The sequence below is a fragment of the Ahaetulla prasina genome, chromosome 3 (assembly GCF_028640845.1).
Source record: "Ahaetulla prasina isolate Xishuangbanna chromosome 3, ASM2864084v1, whole genome shotgun sequence".
NCBI classification, from domain to species: Eukaryota; Metazoa; Chordata; class Lepidosauria; order Squamata; family Colubridae; genus Ahaetulla; species Ahaetulla prasina.
Genome location: NC_080541.1, coordinates 8,510,851 through 8,525,757, shown reverse-complemented (window position 1 = coordinate 8,525,757; position 14,907 = coordinate 8,510,851). Strand labels below are relative to the sequence as shown.

Here is a 14,907-nt window from a genome sequence, read left to right as displayed (position 1 = left end):
TAAGGTGGTTTAGGAGATATCACACGCTTTGGTTGGTGTTCCCTCAAAGCACATGATCCGTTGCCTCCCAGGCTATAGCTAAATAAATTGCACCGAAGGTGAAGATTAAATCCATGTTATTCTTTCCTGAGTTGGTCACTTGGAGAATCCCAAATCAAAGGACCAGAGACAAAATTTTCCAACCTTATGGCCATGCTTGCAAAAAAAGCATCGTCTGAATTCAGTGATTATCAAAGCAAATGTCATTTTTGGAAGCCATATTAGTATAGTATAGGTACCTATTGTCTGAAGCTATGGGTGAAAAGTTGGGATGTGAATGATGATAGATTAGTGAAACAATTCCACAATAAATTTCCAGAGGTCCTCCTGGAGTAAGGAGAGGGGGTTAAGCGGGATTATATACAATGCGTTAACCCCTTCTTTTGTGTTTTGTCTATTTTATTTTTTGGGTGTGTGTTTTTCTCCGGGGGTCTGGTGGGTGGGATACCTGTCAATTTTGGAAGCCATATTAGGCCGGAAGCTTCCATGCTGCCATTTTCTCATGTGTGGGAAAGTAGGAGGGGGGATTTATTTGAGGGTTTTGTATTTAGACAAAATCGCATTCTTCCCGTCAGTCAAGGTCAGGATGAGCCTGCATCTGGAGAAGGAGGGGTCGGAGTGCTGTCTTGAGATGGGATGGATGGTGATTGGAGCATGTGAGGGGATGGTTTGAGGGGGTCTTGATTTACTGAGGGAAAACATGGAACTCTCAGATTCAGGTTTTCCCAAAGATGTGCCAGTATACCTACTCTAATAAATGAAACTTTGAGAAAATGCTTGCCTCAGAGTTTTTAATTGGGGCAGAAGGTGTTTCCTGCAGCACCACAGCTGCAGCTCCTTAAATGACAGAGCAACGGATAGCTTTAGGAGCCAAATCTATCAATTTAGCTTTGTATGTGAACATTTTTCTCAGAAGGAGCATGGAAGGCCAATCGAAATGTTACAATGGCCGAAAAGAACAACTTGGCTGAATATTGGCTCATCAGTGTCATAGCCCAGTTGAAGCTTCTAAATACCCTTCAAGGGCAGTCTCATGTAAGGTCCATTGCCATAGTCCAGCCTGGAGGTCATGAGAGACCATTCTTGGTCCAAGAATACATTTAATGGATACACAGCTTTAAGTTATGCAAAGATCTTTCTAGCCTACAGTAGGTGTGTGTGTGGATACATCCAGTGGTGGGATTCAAGTAATTTAACAACCGGTTCTCTGCCCTAATGATTTCTTCCAACAACCAGATTGCCAAACTGCTTAGACAGTTAACAACCGGTTCTCCCGAACTGGTGCGAACTGACTGAATCCCACCACTGGATACATCCCTTCCCAGGTGGTCAGTTAGAGACAGGTGTGTTACAGCCCGGTATCATGGACCTCAGTTGCAAAAGAGTTTTAGTTATGGTACCATCATTTTCATAATTTTTTGGCATGGTTCTGGGTAGTTAGTTTATAGGAGTGGAGGGAACATCCTTGCTTTCCACATCTTTCCCCAGTCTTCAAGAAGAACGCTGACAACATACTTTTCCGAGGGAAACAAAATAAGTTCATATTTTATTTTTGTAGCAAGAGACACATTTTTGTAGTCAAACAATATCCAAGATTAGAGACAAGTGAAAATAACATTTTTACAGAGGGGTTGAAACTGTGTTTGTAGATTTCTCTGTGCTTTCAGGAGCTTCATCTTCCTTGAAGACTCTTTCAAAAACGACTTTGATGCTCTCCCTGGTCTGAGCTCGTTTCTTTCTCCCAACCAGATAATAGATTATTGGGTTAACACTGCTGTTTAGGGAACCACCCAAAGGTATGCACACATTCAGTGGAATACGTTGGAAAGAGTAACTATCGTAAGCAAAATGACCGTATAAACTATAAATATTTAATGGAAGACTAAAAATAAGGAAACAGAGAAGAGTAATCAAGATAATTACTAACAATCGTCCACGTTTGATCTGTTTAGGTTTAACACATATTTTGACAAATAAGATCAGAGTAGAGATTGTAATCAATGGAAGGCAAAGCACAGCAGTCACAACCAATTCGAGATTTGATAAGCCATCATAATTAAATACAAAAACCATAAGGTTCAAAATTCCACCCAAGAGGAAAGAGCAGATCCAGATGAGGGCACACACAACAGGGGACAAATGTTTTGGCCGGGAACAGCGATGCCAGATTGGGAAGAGGACAGCCACACACCGGTCGATGCTGATGGCTGTCAGAAGAAAGAGACCACTGATATACAAGATGTTGGAAAAATAGATGAGGATCATCAAGCAAATTTCTAAATATATAAAATCTATAGAATGTATATAATGTATAAAATAACAAATGCAAATTATTTCCCAAATTGCGAGAAACCCAAAGTCGGCAATAGCTAAATTAAGAATCAACACCGTGAAAGGGTTTCTCTTAATTTGGAATCCAAGTAGCCAGATAACAATTCCATTTAAGGGGATTCCAATAGAGCAGATGATGAATACAATAAGGTATATGATCTTATAAACGGACATATTTTTGCGCACACCTAAATAATTGACAAATAATCTAAAATAAAATACTCAGAATATTGTGCTCTAGTATTTCAGGCGGAAATCCATTAAGAGACTTTTGTAATGCAGCAATAATCTCTGCTTTTCGAATGGAAGTTCCTATTGGAAGAAAAGAGAGAAGAGTGGATTCAATCGTTCCTCCATAATTATCATATTGTCATATCTATCTTCTCTGACAACAACAACAACAACAACAACAACAACAACAACAACAACAACAACAATAGATGAAGACAGCCTCTCAGATAAACAGTAAAGTGAGGCATAACTTACAGAAACCTTTACCGGGACCAGTTATCAGTAGAATCAAGAAGAGCCACGTTAGATGTGGCCGTTTCTGGACATCTGGGGCCAAGTAGGTTACAGGACTCAACAACTGTTCTCTAAGCAACTACAGGACTAATGGAAGGAAGAGTTTTTATTGGTCATAAATATACAAAGAGAGAAAACAAAGTCATTATATAATTAAACAAAGTAAGTTATTATTATCAGAAGTAATAGGCGCACTTGAGTGTAGTCCCAAAACATTTGAAGTAGCACTTAAACACCATCGGAATTCAGAAAATCACCATCAGTCAATAGCAAAAGGCAGATTTCTTTTGAAAAACCTGGACACTGTGACAATTTCTTTAACTCCACCAAACCACCACATCTGTCTATCCCAGGTCTTTCAGAAGGACTCATGGTAGAGAGCTAAAAGCACCAAATCCAATCTGAACATCTGGCCAATTGACTATAACTATAATATATTAAACCAGAGTGCTAGCTGACTCTTATTCACTGCGCAATTCAGAACAATGAAAAGTTTAAAAAAATAAAGTAAAATCAATCAAAAAACATATCCCCTCAGTGCCATAGTTGCTTCCACTATCCACAAAATAGGATTATTTTTTAAATCATGTGGAAGCAGCTTCATCCAAAACAGGAGGCCCGTTTTGGAAACGACTGGCCAGGAACAGTAAATGAAAATATTTGACCAAATTCAGCCCAGCTTATTCATCTGTTTTACTGCATATCCCAAGGTCAGTGAGGTGGAGAAGTTAAGATAGTGTATGAAGAGCGAAGAGACACAAGTTCTACCTTCAGGCGTGAAAGCTCATGGATCAGCAAGATTAATATCAGCAAGGTAGTCCAAACAAAAAGCACAAGACATGAATACTAATATTACCTTTATTGTGTGTTGGCAGTAACAGGATCTTCCAAGTCTGAAAGCTCTTCTCCCTTGCTTTACTTTTACTTTCCAGAAAACTAGGGAGGGTCCTCCTGAGATACTACTACCCACGTCCCTTTTCCATTCAAAAGACCAACAATGCAATAACTATCAGAAAAGAATTTTAAAAATTTGGAGAAGACCTTTAAAAAGGTACCAACTACAATTAATAAACAGCACTTTTTTGTGTGGCTGTTGATAAAAATAAGATTGCCAACATGATCGCCATCATCCAATGACGGATACGGCCAGTGGTGGGATTCAGCCAGTTTGCACCACTTTGGGAGAACCGGTTGTTAACTTTCTGAGCAGTTTGGTGAACTGGTTGTTGGAAGAAATCATTAAGGCAGAGAACCGGTTGTTAAATTATTTGAATCCCAACATTGGATACGGCACAAGAAGAAGAAGACAATTAATAGCATGAGAATAGAACTCATAAAATATACATATTAAGATTTATTGGAGCCAGGCATGAGAAGGCTGGTGTCGCACCATACTGAAAAAAATATTGCTGCTGAATTGAGTTTCATTATTGGCCAGAAGATCCTGCGGGATTAGTTGATCCCATCCTGATGATCCCCAGAATGGAGTACTTTGCAAATAACAGTTACAAAAACAGAGGCGTACCTGATGATGCAAAGAATCTCCAAACAGAACCAGCAGGTTGCTTTCAGAATCTAAGGATGAGATCTTTTTCAATGACTCCCGTTGGCCTCCACTTGATGCAGTTAGTTCCTGCTTCAGAGGACGAAGTATTGAGCTGGACCAAGCTGCAAACCTTCTTAGAAAGAAAAAAAACCCAACTTGTGTCATATGCGTCTCTTATTTTTGCAATTTAAACTGTAATCGCACACAAGATGCAAAGGAAGTGCTTGGAGATACCATCATATCACAAGGTGATAGCAGTTTTAAGGTCATAAATTGAGTTTTCCTTCCCAGAGTGATTTGTGGTATGATAAAGCTGCCAAAGGACTGGAAAAGAGCTGATGTAGTTCCCATCTTCAAAAAAGGGAAAAAAACAGACCCAGGAAACTACAGACCTATCAGCCTGACTTCAATACCGGGGAAGATTCTAGAAAAGATAATCAAGCAACGAATCACCAAACACCTAGAAGCAAACAAAGTAATAACCAAAAGCCAACATGGGTTTGTCAAAAACAGATCATGCCAGACTAATCTTATCGCATTCTTTGACAAAATGACAAAATTAGTAGACCAGAGGAATGCTGTCGATATAATTTACTTGGACTTCAGTAAAGCATTTGATAAAGTAGACCATAACCTACTACTAAATAAAGTAGAAAAATGTGGGTTAGACAGCACCACCACCAGATGGATTCGTAAGTGGCTGACCAACTGCACTCAACGTGTAGTCCTCAACGGAACTACATCCACATGGAGGGAAGTATGCAGTGGAGTACCCCAAGGCTCTGTTTTAGGCCCAGTACTCTTCAACATCTTCATCAATGACTTGGACGAGGGGATAGATGGGGAACTCATCAAATTTGCAGATGACACCAAGCTGGCAGGAATAGCCAACACTCCAGAAAATAGGCTCAAGTTACAAAAGGATCTTGACAGACTTGAACATTGGGCGCTATCTAACAAAATGAAATTCAACAGTGAAAAAAGTAAGATTCTACATTTAGGCAAAAAAAACAAAATGCACCAGTACCGTATATGTGGTACCTTGCTCAATAGTAGTACCTGTGAGAGGGATCTTGGAGTCCTAGTGGATAACCATTTAGATATGAGCCAGCAGTGTGCAGCAGCTGCTAAAAAAGCCAACACAGTTCTGGGCTGCATAAACAGAGGGATAAAATCAAGATCACGTGAAGTGTTAGTGCCACTTTATAATGCCTTGGTAAGGCCACACTTGGAATATTGCATCCAGTTTTGGTCTCCACGATGTAAAAAAGATGTTGAGACTCTAGAAAGAGTGCAGAGAAGAGCAACAAAGATGATTAGAGGACTGGAGGCTAAAACATATGAAGAACGGTTGCAGGAACTGGGTATGTCTAGTTTAATAAAAAGAAGGACTAGGGGAGACATGATAGCTGTGTTCCAATATATCAGGGGTTGCCACAAAAAAGAGGGATTCGGGCTGTTCTCCAAAGCACCTGAGGGTAGAACAAGAAGCAATGGGTGGAAACTGATCAAAGAAAGAAGCAACTTAGAACTAAGGAGAAATTTCCTGACAGTTAGAACAATTAATAAGTGGAACGACTTACCTGCAGAAGTTGTGAATGCTCCAACACTGGAAATTTTTAAGAAAATGTTGGATAACCATCTGACTGAGATGGTGTAGGGTTCCTGCCTGGGCAGGGGGTTGGACTAGAAGGCCTCCAAGGTCCCTTCCAACTCTGTTGTTATGTTATGTTAAATGAAAAGTAGCATTTAAGAATACACCACAGTGGAAGAATGGAATTTGAAAGTAAGATGATGATGAAATTGAATGCTCTGCTTAGAGACAATAATTAGGAACAAATTTCTTGTGGTTGGAGATCACTGTTTTCTGAGTTCATACACTAAGCTAAGCTAAAGTGTGACTGGGGTTTGTAAACAAGCCATGTGTCAGGGTTCCAAGGAACACCCCCAACGAAATAAAGCTCTGAGGCTTGAGGTTCCTTCAAGTTCCAATTTATTAGAGATGTCATGTTGGCACAGCTGGGAAAACCCGAAACTGAAAGCTTCGAGGTTTTCCAACCCAATTGTCAGTTTACAACCCTTCCCCACACCCACAAGTTCATCACATTGTCCAATCAACTCTTCAAACTCAATTGGATACAGTCTTCAGGCAGTCTACATCAGATGCAGGAAAAAATCCTTGAATATGGAATGTTGTTATGACTAACTTTCTACCGTCCAACCACAACCCCCTCCCAACTTCCCCAGCTAAAATATGTGGCAGTTAAGAAGCAAAAAGCAAATTGCCTTCCAAAACTGACACCATGTTTATTAGATAAGCGTGTCATGTGAAGCCAGAAAACTGAGATTAATGTCATCGACTCTGGTTTAGCACTCTGTGTGAACTCTCCTAGGTGGTTTTACAGAGATTGCATGCTTTGGTTGGTGTTCCCTCAAAGCACATGATCCGTTGCCTCCCATGCTCTAGCTAAATAAATCACACCAAGGGCGGAGATGAAATCCATGTTATTCTTTCCAGAGTTAGACACTTGAGGATTCCCAAATCAAAGGACCAGAGACAAAATTTTCCAGCATGATGGCCATGCTCGCAAAAAAGCATCGTGTGGATTTAATGATTATCAAAGCAAACACATCTAATAGACATTTCTTATCAGTCAAGTGTGCATTTTTGAGATCTGTTATATCTCATGAAGGCAGGAAAAGTAAAGTTAGATCAGTTAAGCCTGTCATCTATCAATTGCCTGTGTTTCCTGTAGCACCACAGCTGCAGCCTCTTAAATGGCTGAGCAACAGGATAGCTTTAGGAGCCCAGTCTGTCACTTCAGCTTTGTATGTGAACATTTTTCTCAGAAGGAGCACGGAAGGCCATTCGAAATGTTACAATGGCTGAAAAGTACAACATGGCTGAATATTGGCTCATCAGTGTCATGGCCCAGTTGAAGCTTCCAAGTACCCTTCAAGGGCAGTCTCATGTAAGGTCCATTGCCGTAGTCCAGCCTGGAGGTCATGAGAGACCATGAGCAGGGCCTCTTGGTCCAAGAATACATGCAATGGATCCACAGCCATAAGCTGTGCAAAGATCTTTCTAGCCTACAGTAGATCCATCCCCACCAAGGTTGTCAGTTACAGAGCCAGGTTTGTTGCAGCCCTGTATCTTGGACCTTAGTTCCAAAACAGTTTTAGTTACGGTACCATCATTTTCATAATTTTTTGGCATGGTTCTGGGTAGTTAGTTTATAGGAGTGGAGGGAACATCCTTGCTTCCCACATCTTTCCCCAGCCTTCAAGATGAACGCTGACAACATACTTTTCCGAGGGAAACATATTTTATTTTTGTAGCAAGAGACACATTTTTGTAGTCAAGCAATATCCAAGATTAGGGACAAGTAAAAATTACTTTTTTACAGAGGGGTTGAAAGTCCATTTGTAGATATTGCTGTTCTTTCAGGAGCTTCATCTTCCTTGAAGACTCTTTCAAAAATGACTTTGATGCTCTCCCTGGTCTGAGCTCATTTCTTTCTCCCAACCAGATAATAGATTATTGGGTTAACACTGCTGTTTAGGGAACCACCCAAAGGTAGGCACACATTCAGTGAAATATCTTGAAAAGAATAACTATCGTAAACAAAATGACCATATAAACCGTAAATATTTAATGGAAGACTAAAAATAAGGAAACAGAGAAGAGTAATCGAGATCATCACTAACAGTCGTCCACGTTTGATCTGTTTAGGTTTAATACATATTTTGACAAATAGGATCAGAGTAGAGATTGTAATCAATGGAAGGCAAAGCACAGCAGTCACAACCAAATGGAGATTTGAGAAGCCATAATAATTAAATACAGAAACCAGAATGTTCATAATTCCACCCAAGAGGAAAGAGCAGATCCAGATAAGGGCACACACAACAGGGGACAAATGTTTTGGCCGGGAACAGCGATGCCAGATTGGGAAGAGGACAGCCACACACCGGTCGATGCTGATGGCTGTCAGAAGAAAGAGACCACTGATATACAAGGTGCAGGAAAAAAAGAGGAGGATATTCAAGAGAATTTGTAAATATATAAAATGTATAGAATGTATATAATGTATAAAATAACAAATGCAAATTATTTCCAAAATTGCAAGAAACCCAAAATCAGCAATTGCTAAATTAAGAATCAATACCATGAAAGGGTTTCTCTTAATTTGGAATCCAAGTAGCCAGATAACTATTCCATTTAAGGGGATTCCAATAGAGCAGATGATGAATACAATAATGTATATGATCATATAAACAGACATATTTTTGTGCACACCTAAATAATTGACAAATAATCTAAAATAAAATACTCAGAATATTCTGCTCTAGTATTTCAGGCAGAAATCCATTAAGAGACTTTTGTAATGCAGTAATAATCTCTGCTTTTCGAATGGAAGTTCCTACTGGAAGAAAAGAGAGAAGAGTGGATTCAATCATTCCTCCATAATTATCATATTGTCATCTCTATCTTCTCTGATAACAACAACAACAAAAACAACAACAACAACAACAATAGATGAAGACAGCCTCTCAGATAAACAGTAAAGTGAGGCATAACTTACAGAAACTTTTACCGGGACCAGTTATCAGTAGGATCAAGAAGAGCCACGCTAGATGTTGGAGTTTCTGGACATCTGGGGCCAAGTAGGTTACAGGTTTCAACAACTGTTCTCTAAGCAACTACAGGACTAATGGAAGGAACAGTTTTTATTGGTCATAAATATACAAAGAGAGACAACAAAGTAATAATATAATGAAGTTATTATCAGAAGTAATAGACGCACTTGAATGTAGTCCCAAAACATTTGAAGCATCACTTAAACACCATCGGAATTGAGAAAATCACCATCAGTCAATAGCAAAAGGCAGATTTCTTTTGAAAAACCTGGACACTGTGGCAATTCCTTTAACTCCATCAAACCACCACATCTGTCTATCCCAGGTCTTTCAGAAGGACTCATGGTGGAGGGCTAAAACCACCAAATCCAATCTGAACATCTGGCCAATTGACTATAACTATAATATATTAAACCAGAGTGCTAGCTGACTCTTATTCACTGCGCAATTCAGAACAATGAAAAGTTAAAAAAAATAAAGTAAAATCAATCAAAAAACATATCCCCTCAGTGCCATAGTTGCTTCCACTATCCACAAAATAGGATTATTTTTTAAATCATGTGGAAGCAGCTTCATCCAAAACAGGAGGCCCGTTTTGGAAACGACTGGCCAGGAACAGTAAATGAAAATATTTCACCAAATTCAGTCCAGCTTATTCATCTGTTTTACTAGCATATCCCAAGGTCAGTGAGGTGGAGAAGTTAAGATACAGTATGAAGAGCGAAGAGACACAAGTTCCACTTTCAGGCGTGAAAGCTCATGGATCAGCAAGATTAATATCAGCAAGGTAGTCCAAACAAAAAGCACAAGACATGAATACTAATATTACCTTTATTGCGTGTTGGCAGTAACAGGATCTTCCAAGTCTGAAAGCTCTTCTCCCTCGCTTTACTTTTACCTTCCAGAAAACTAGGGAGGGTCCTCCTGAGATACGACTACCCACTTCCCTTTTCCATTCAGAAGACCAACAATGCAATAACTATCGGAAAAGAATTTTAAAAATTTGGAGAAGACCTTTAAAAAGGTACCAACTACAATTAATAAACAGCACTTTTTTGTGTGGCTGTTGATAAAAATAAGATTGCCAACATGATCGCCATCATCCAATGACGGATACGGCCAGTGGTGGGATTCAGCCAGTTTGCACCACTTTGGGAGAACCGGTTGTTAACTTTCTGAGCAATTTGGTGAACTGGTTGTTGGAAGAAATCATTACGGCAGAGAACCGGTTGTTAAATTACTTGAATCCCAACATTGGATACGGTACAAGAAGAAGAAGGAGGCAATTAGTAGCATGAGAATGGAACTCATAAAATATACATATTAAGATTTATTGGAGTCAGGCATGAGAAGAGTGGTGTCGCACCATGCTGGACAAAAAATTGCTGCTGAATTGAGTTCCATTATTGGCCAGAGGATCGTGCGGGATTAGTTGATCCCATCCTGATGATCCCCAGAATGGAGTACTTTGCAAATAACAGTTACAAAAACAGAAGCGTACCTGATGATGCTAAGAATCTCCAAACAGAACCAGCAGGTTGCTTTCAGAATCTAAGGATGAGATCTTTTTCAATGACTCCCGTTGGCCTCCACTTGATGCAGTTAGTTCCTGCTTCAGAGAAAGAGGAATTGAGCTGGACCCAGCTGCAAACCTTCTCAGAAAGAAAAAAACAACAACTTGTGTTATCTCTGATTTTTGCAATTTAAAGTGTAATCGCACACAAGATGCAAAGGAAGCACTTGGAGATACCATCATTTCACAAGGCGATAGGAGTTTTAAGGTCATGAATTGAGTTTTGGTTCCCACAGTGATTTGTGGTACGATAAATGAAAACTAGCATTTAAGAATCTTTCTGTTAGATGTGGCCTACCTAGAGTTTGCCAGGTTGTTTATATGTGCAAAAATGGAAGGAAGAGTATGTACCCCACAATGGAAGAATGGAATTTGAAAGTAAGATGATGATGAAATTGACTGCTCTGCTTAGAGACAATAATTAGGAACAAATTTCTTGTGGTTGGAGATCACTGTTTTCTGAGTTCATATATTATGCTAAGCTAAAGTGTGACTGGGGTTTGTAAACAAGCCATGTGTCAGGGTTCTAAGGAACACCCCCAATGAAATAAAGCTCTGAGGCTTGAGGTTCCTCAAAGTTCCAATTTATTAGAGATGTCATGTTGGCACAGCTGGGAAAACCCGAAACTGAAAGCTTCGAGGTTTTCCACACCCAATTGTCAGTTCACAGCCCTGCCCCACACCCACAAGTTCATCACATTGTCCAATCAACTCTTCAAACTCAATTGGATACAGTCTTCAGGCAGTCTACATCAGATGCAGGAAAAAATCCTTGAATATGGAATGTTGTTATGACTAACTTTCTACCGCTCCAACAACAACCCCCTCCCAACTTCCCCAGCTAAAATATGTGGCAGTTAAGAAGCAAAAAGCAAATTGCCTTCCAAAACTGACACCATGCTTATTAGATCAGCATGTCGTGTGAAGCCAGAAAACTGAGATTAATGCCATCAACTCTGGTTTAGCACTCTGTGTGAACTCTCCTAGGTGGTTTTAGAGAGATCCCACACTTTGGTTGGTGTTCCCTCAAAGCACATGATCCGTTGCCTCCCAGGCTACAGCTAAATAAATCACACCAAGGGTGGAGATGAAATCCATTTGAATCTTTCCAGAGTTGGACACTTGAGGATTCCCAAATCAAAGGACCAGAGACAAAATTTTCCAGCATGATGGCCACGCTTGCAAAAAAGCATCATGTGAATTTAGTGATTATCAAAGCAAACACATCTAACAGGCATTTCTTATCAGTCAAGTGTGCATTTTTGAGATCTGTTATATCTCATGAAGGCAGGAAAAGTAAAGTTAGATTAGTTATGCCTGTCATCTATCAATTGCCTGTTTCCTGCAGCACCACAGCTGCAGTCTCTTAAATGGCCAAGCAACAGGATAGCTTTAGAAGCCCAATCTGTCACTTCAGCTTTGTGTGTGAACATTTTTCTCAGAAGGAGCATGGAAGGCCAACCGAAATGTTACAATGGCGGAAAAGTATAACATGGGTGAATATTGGCTCATCTGTGTCATGGCCCAGTTGAAGCTTCCAAGTACCCTTCAAGGGCAGTCTCATGTAAGGTCCATTGCCATAGTCCAGCCTGGAGGTCATGAGAGACCATGAGCAAGGCCTCTTGGTCCAAGAATACATGGACTGGATCCACAGCCATAAGCTGTGCAAAGAGCCTACCAGCCTACAATAGGTGTGTGTGTGTGGATGCATCCCCTCCCAGGTGGTCAGTTAGAGAGACAGGTTTGTTATAGCCCTGTATCATGGACCTCAGTTCAAAACAGTTTTAGTTACGGTACCATCATCTTCATAATTTTTTGGCATGGTTCTGGGTAGTTAGTTTATAGGAGTGGAGGGAACATCCTTGCTTTCCACATCTTTCCCCAGTCTTCAAGATGAACGCTGACAACATACTTTTCCGAGGGAAACAAAATAAGTTCATATTTTATTTTTGTAGCAAGAGACACATTTTTGTAGTCAAGCAATATCCAAGATTAGGGACAAGTTAAAATTACATTTTTACAGAGGGGTTGAAACTCTATTTGTAGATTTTTCTGTGCTTTCAGGAGCTTCATCTTCCTTGAAGACTCTTTCAAAAACGACTTTGATGCTCTCCCTGGTCTGAGCTCGTTTCTTTCTCCCAACTAGATAATAGATTATTGGGTTAACACTGCTGTTTAGGGAACCACCCAAAGATATGTACACATTCAGCGGAATACCTTGGAAAGAATCTCTCAGGTAAGGATAAAAAGCATACAACCCATAAATATTTAATGGAAGATTAAGAATAAGGAAACAGAGAAGAGTAATTAAGATCATCATTAAAAGTCTTCTACGTTTGATCTGTTTAGGTTTAAGACATATTTTGACAAATAGGATCAGAGTAGAGATTGTAATGAATGGAAGGCAAAACACAGCAGTCAGAACCAAATGGAAATTTGAAAGGCCACGATAATAAAATAAAAAATCCAGAATGTTCAAAATTCCAACCAAGAGGAAAGAGCAGATCCAGACGAAGGCACACACAACAGGGGACAAATGTTTTGGCCGGGAACAGCGATGCCAGATTGGGAAGAGGACAGCCACACACCGGTCGATGCTGATGGCTGTCAGAAGAAAGAGACCATTGATATACAAGGTGTAGGAAAGATAATTGAGGATTATAAAGGGAATTCCAAATGGTATAAAATGTATAAATTGTATAAAAGAACAACTGCAAACTATTTCCCAAATTGCGAGAAACCCAAAGTCAGCAATTGCTAAATTAAGAATCATTATGGTGAAAGGGTTTCTCTTAATTTGGAATCCAAGTAGCCAGATAACAATTCCGTTTAAGGGGACTCCAATAGAACAGATGATGAATATGATGATTTCAAAATATTTGGACCTTTGGTATTTGTCGAAAACACCGGTAGCATTATATTCCAAATACTCTTCATTCATGTTTGCCAGGCTGAAATTTATCAAGAGACTTTTATAATGCTCCAATAATCTCTTCTTTTTGAATGGAAGTTCCTATTGAAAGAAAAGAGAACAGATTGGATTAAATAATTCATCAACATTGTCATCTGCCCTCTGCCAGCAGTTCAGTCTATCTACAAAGAAGTTAGCTGTGAAGATATGACACAGTTGAATATTCACCTCTAACTTCTTTGTGTACAGACTGAACTACTGGCAGTGGGCAGAGTCAGTCACTGCAAATAAATATTGCACAGTATAAATAACAGCAGGTGATGAATACAATGGAGTATCTGATAGTATAAACAAACATATTATTGTGCTCATCTAAATAATTGACAAAATGTCTAAAATATTATACTCAGAATATTCTGCTCTAGTATTTCAAGCAGTGGTGAGTTGCTCCCGGTTTTCTCCGGTTCTGGAGAGCCAGTAGTAAAAATCTGCTGGGTTTCGGAGAACCGGTAGTAATGGCTGGCTGGCCACGCTCCTGAACTGGTTCCCTGATCACCAGAGGTTTGGGGGTTTTTTTACTTTTAAAAGCAACTTTTCTTCAGCCAAAAAAGGCTTTGAAAAGTAAAAAAAACAACCTCTGATGATCACGCGGATCAGCAGGGATCATCAGAATCCTTTAAAAGTTTTTTTTTTTTCAGCAACCGCTTCGGCCGAAGAGGTTGTTAAAACAAAAGGTTTTACAAGGCTCCTCTGGCGATCCCAGCTGAGTTAAGAGGTTCTGGGCTGCTATTAGGCAACTTCAGCTGGGATTGTCAGAGGAGCCTTTTAAAATCTTTTTTTCCTCTGGTCCACCCAATCCCCCCTCCCTACTTACAGAATTACTGCTCCTTTTGGGCTCGCTTTCCTTCAGCTTCCGCAATCAGTTGCATCAGCTAGCAACTGAATCTGCCTGCCTGCCTGTCTGCAATCCATCTCCTCAGTGCCTTTGCTGGCTGAGGAACTCTGGGAGTTGAAGTCCACAAACCTTAAAGTTACTAAGGTTGGAGACCCCTGATCTAAAAAATATAAATAAAATAAAATATTTGTGCAGTTTTCTGAAATTTGGTGTGTTTCTGTAGTGTTTCACTCGAACTACACAAACACACAGAATCTCACAAAGCAGTATGTGGCATTTTATGTGTGTGTGTGTGAGAGAGAGAGTCGGTTGTGTTGTGTTGTGTTGTGTTGTGTGTGTGTAAAGTGTGAAAGTGGGTTTTTGAGCTTTTTGTGGCTGTGTGAAGTTCCTGCTGTTGCAGGGGGCATTTTGGGTGAAGTGCAGCTGCTTTTACATTATGTGTGAGT

At 39.9% G+C, this 14,907-nt stretch overlaps 2 protein-coding genes across 2 annotated transcripts; both read right to left on the bottom strand.

Moving 5' to 3' along the window:
• Nucleotides 1–7,789: 7,789 nt before the first annotated feature.
• Nucleotides 7,790–8,727, bottom strand: LOC131194176 (mas-related G-protein coupled receptor member H-like). Its single transcript, XM_058174900.1, has one exon. The coding sequence runs from the start codon at nucleotides 8,725–8,727 to the stop codon at nucleotides 7,951–7,953; it is 777 nt and encodes a 258-aa protein (XP_058030883.1). The 3' UTR covers nucleotides 7,790–7,950.
• A 3,760-nt stretch (nucleotides 8,728–12,487) lies between these two features.
• Nucleotides 12,488–13,596, bottom strand: LOC131194175 (mas-related G-protein coupled receptor member H-like). Its single transcript, XM_058174899.1, has 2 exons — nucleotides 13,176–13,596; nucleotides 12,488–12,872 (listed from the first exon to the last, which is right to left on the bottom strand). The coding sequence occupies exons 1-2, from the start codon at nucleotides 13,594–13,596 to the stop codon at nucleotides 12,673–12,675; spliced, it is 621 nt and encodes a 206-aa protein (XP_058030882.1). The 3' UTR covers nucleotides 12,488–12,672.
• Between the last annotated feature and the right edge of the window lie 1,311 nt (nucleotides 13,597–14,907).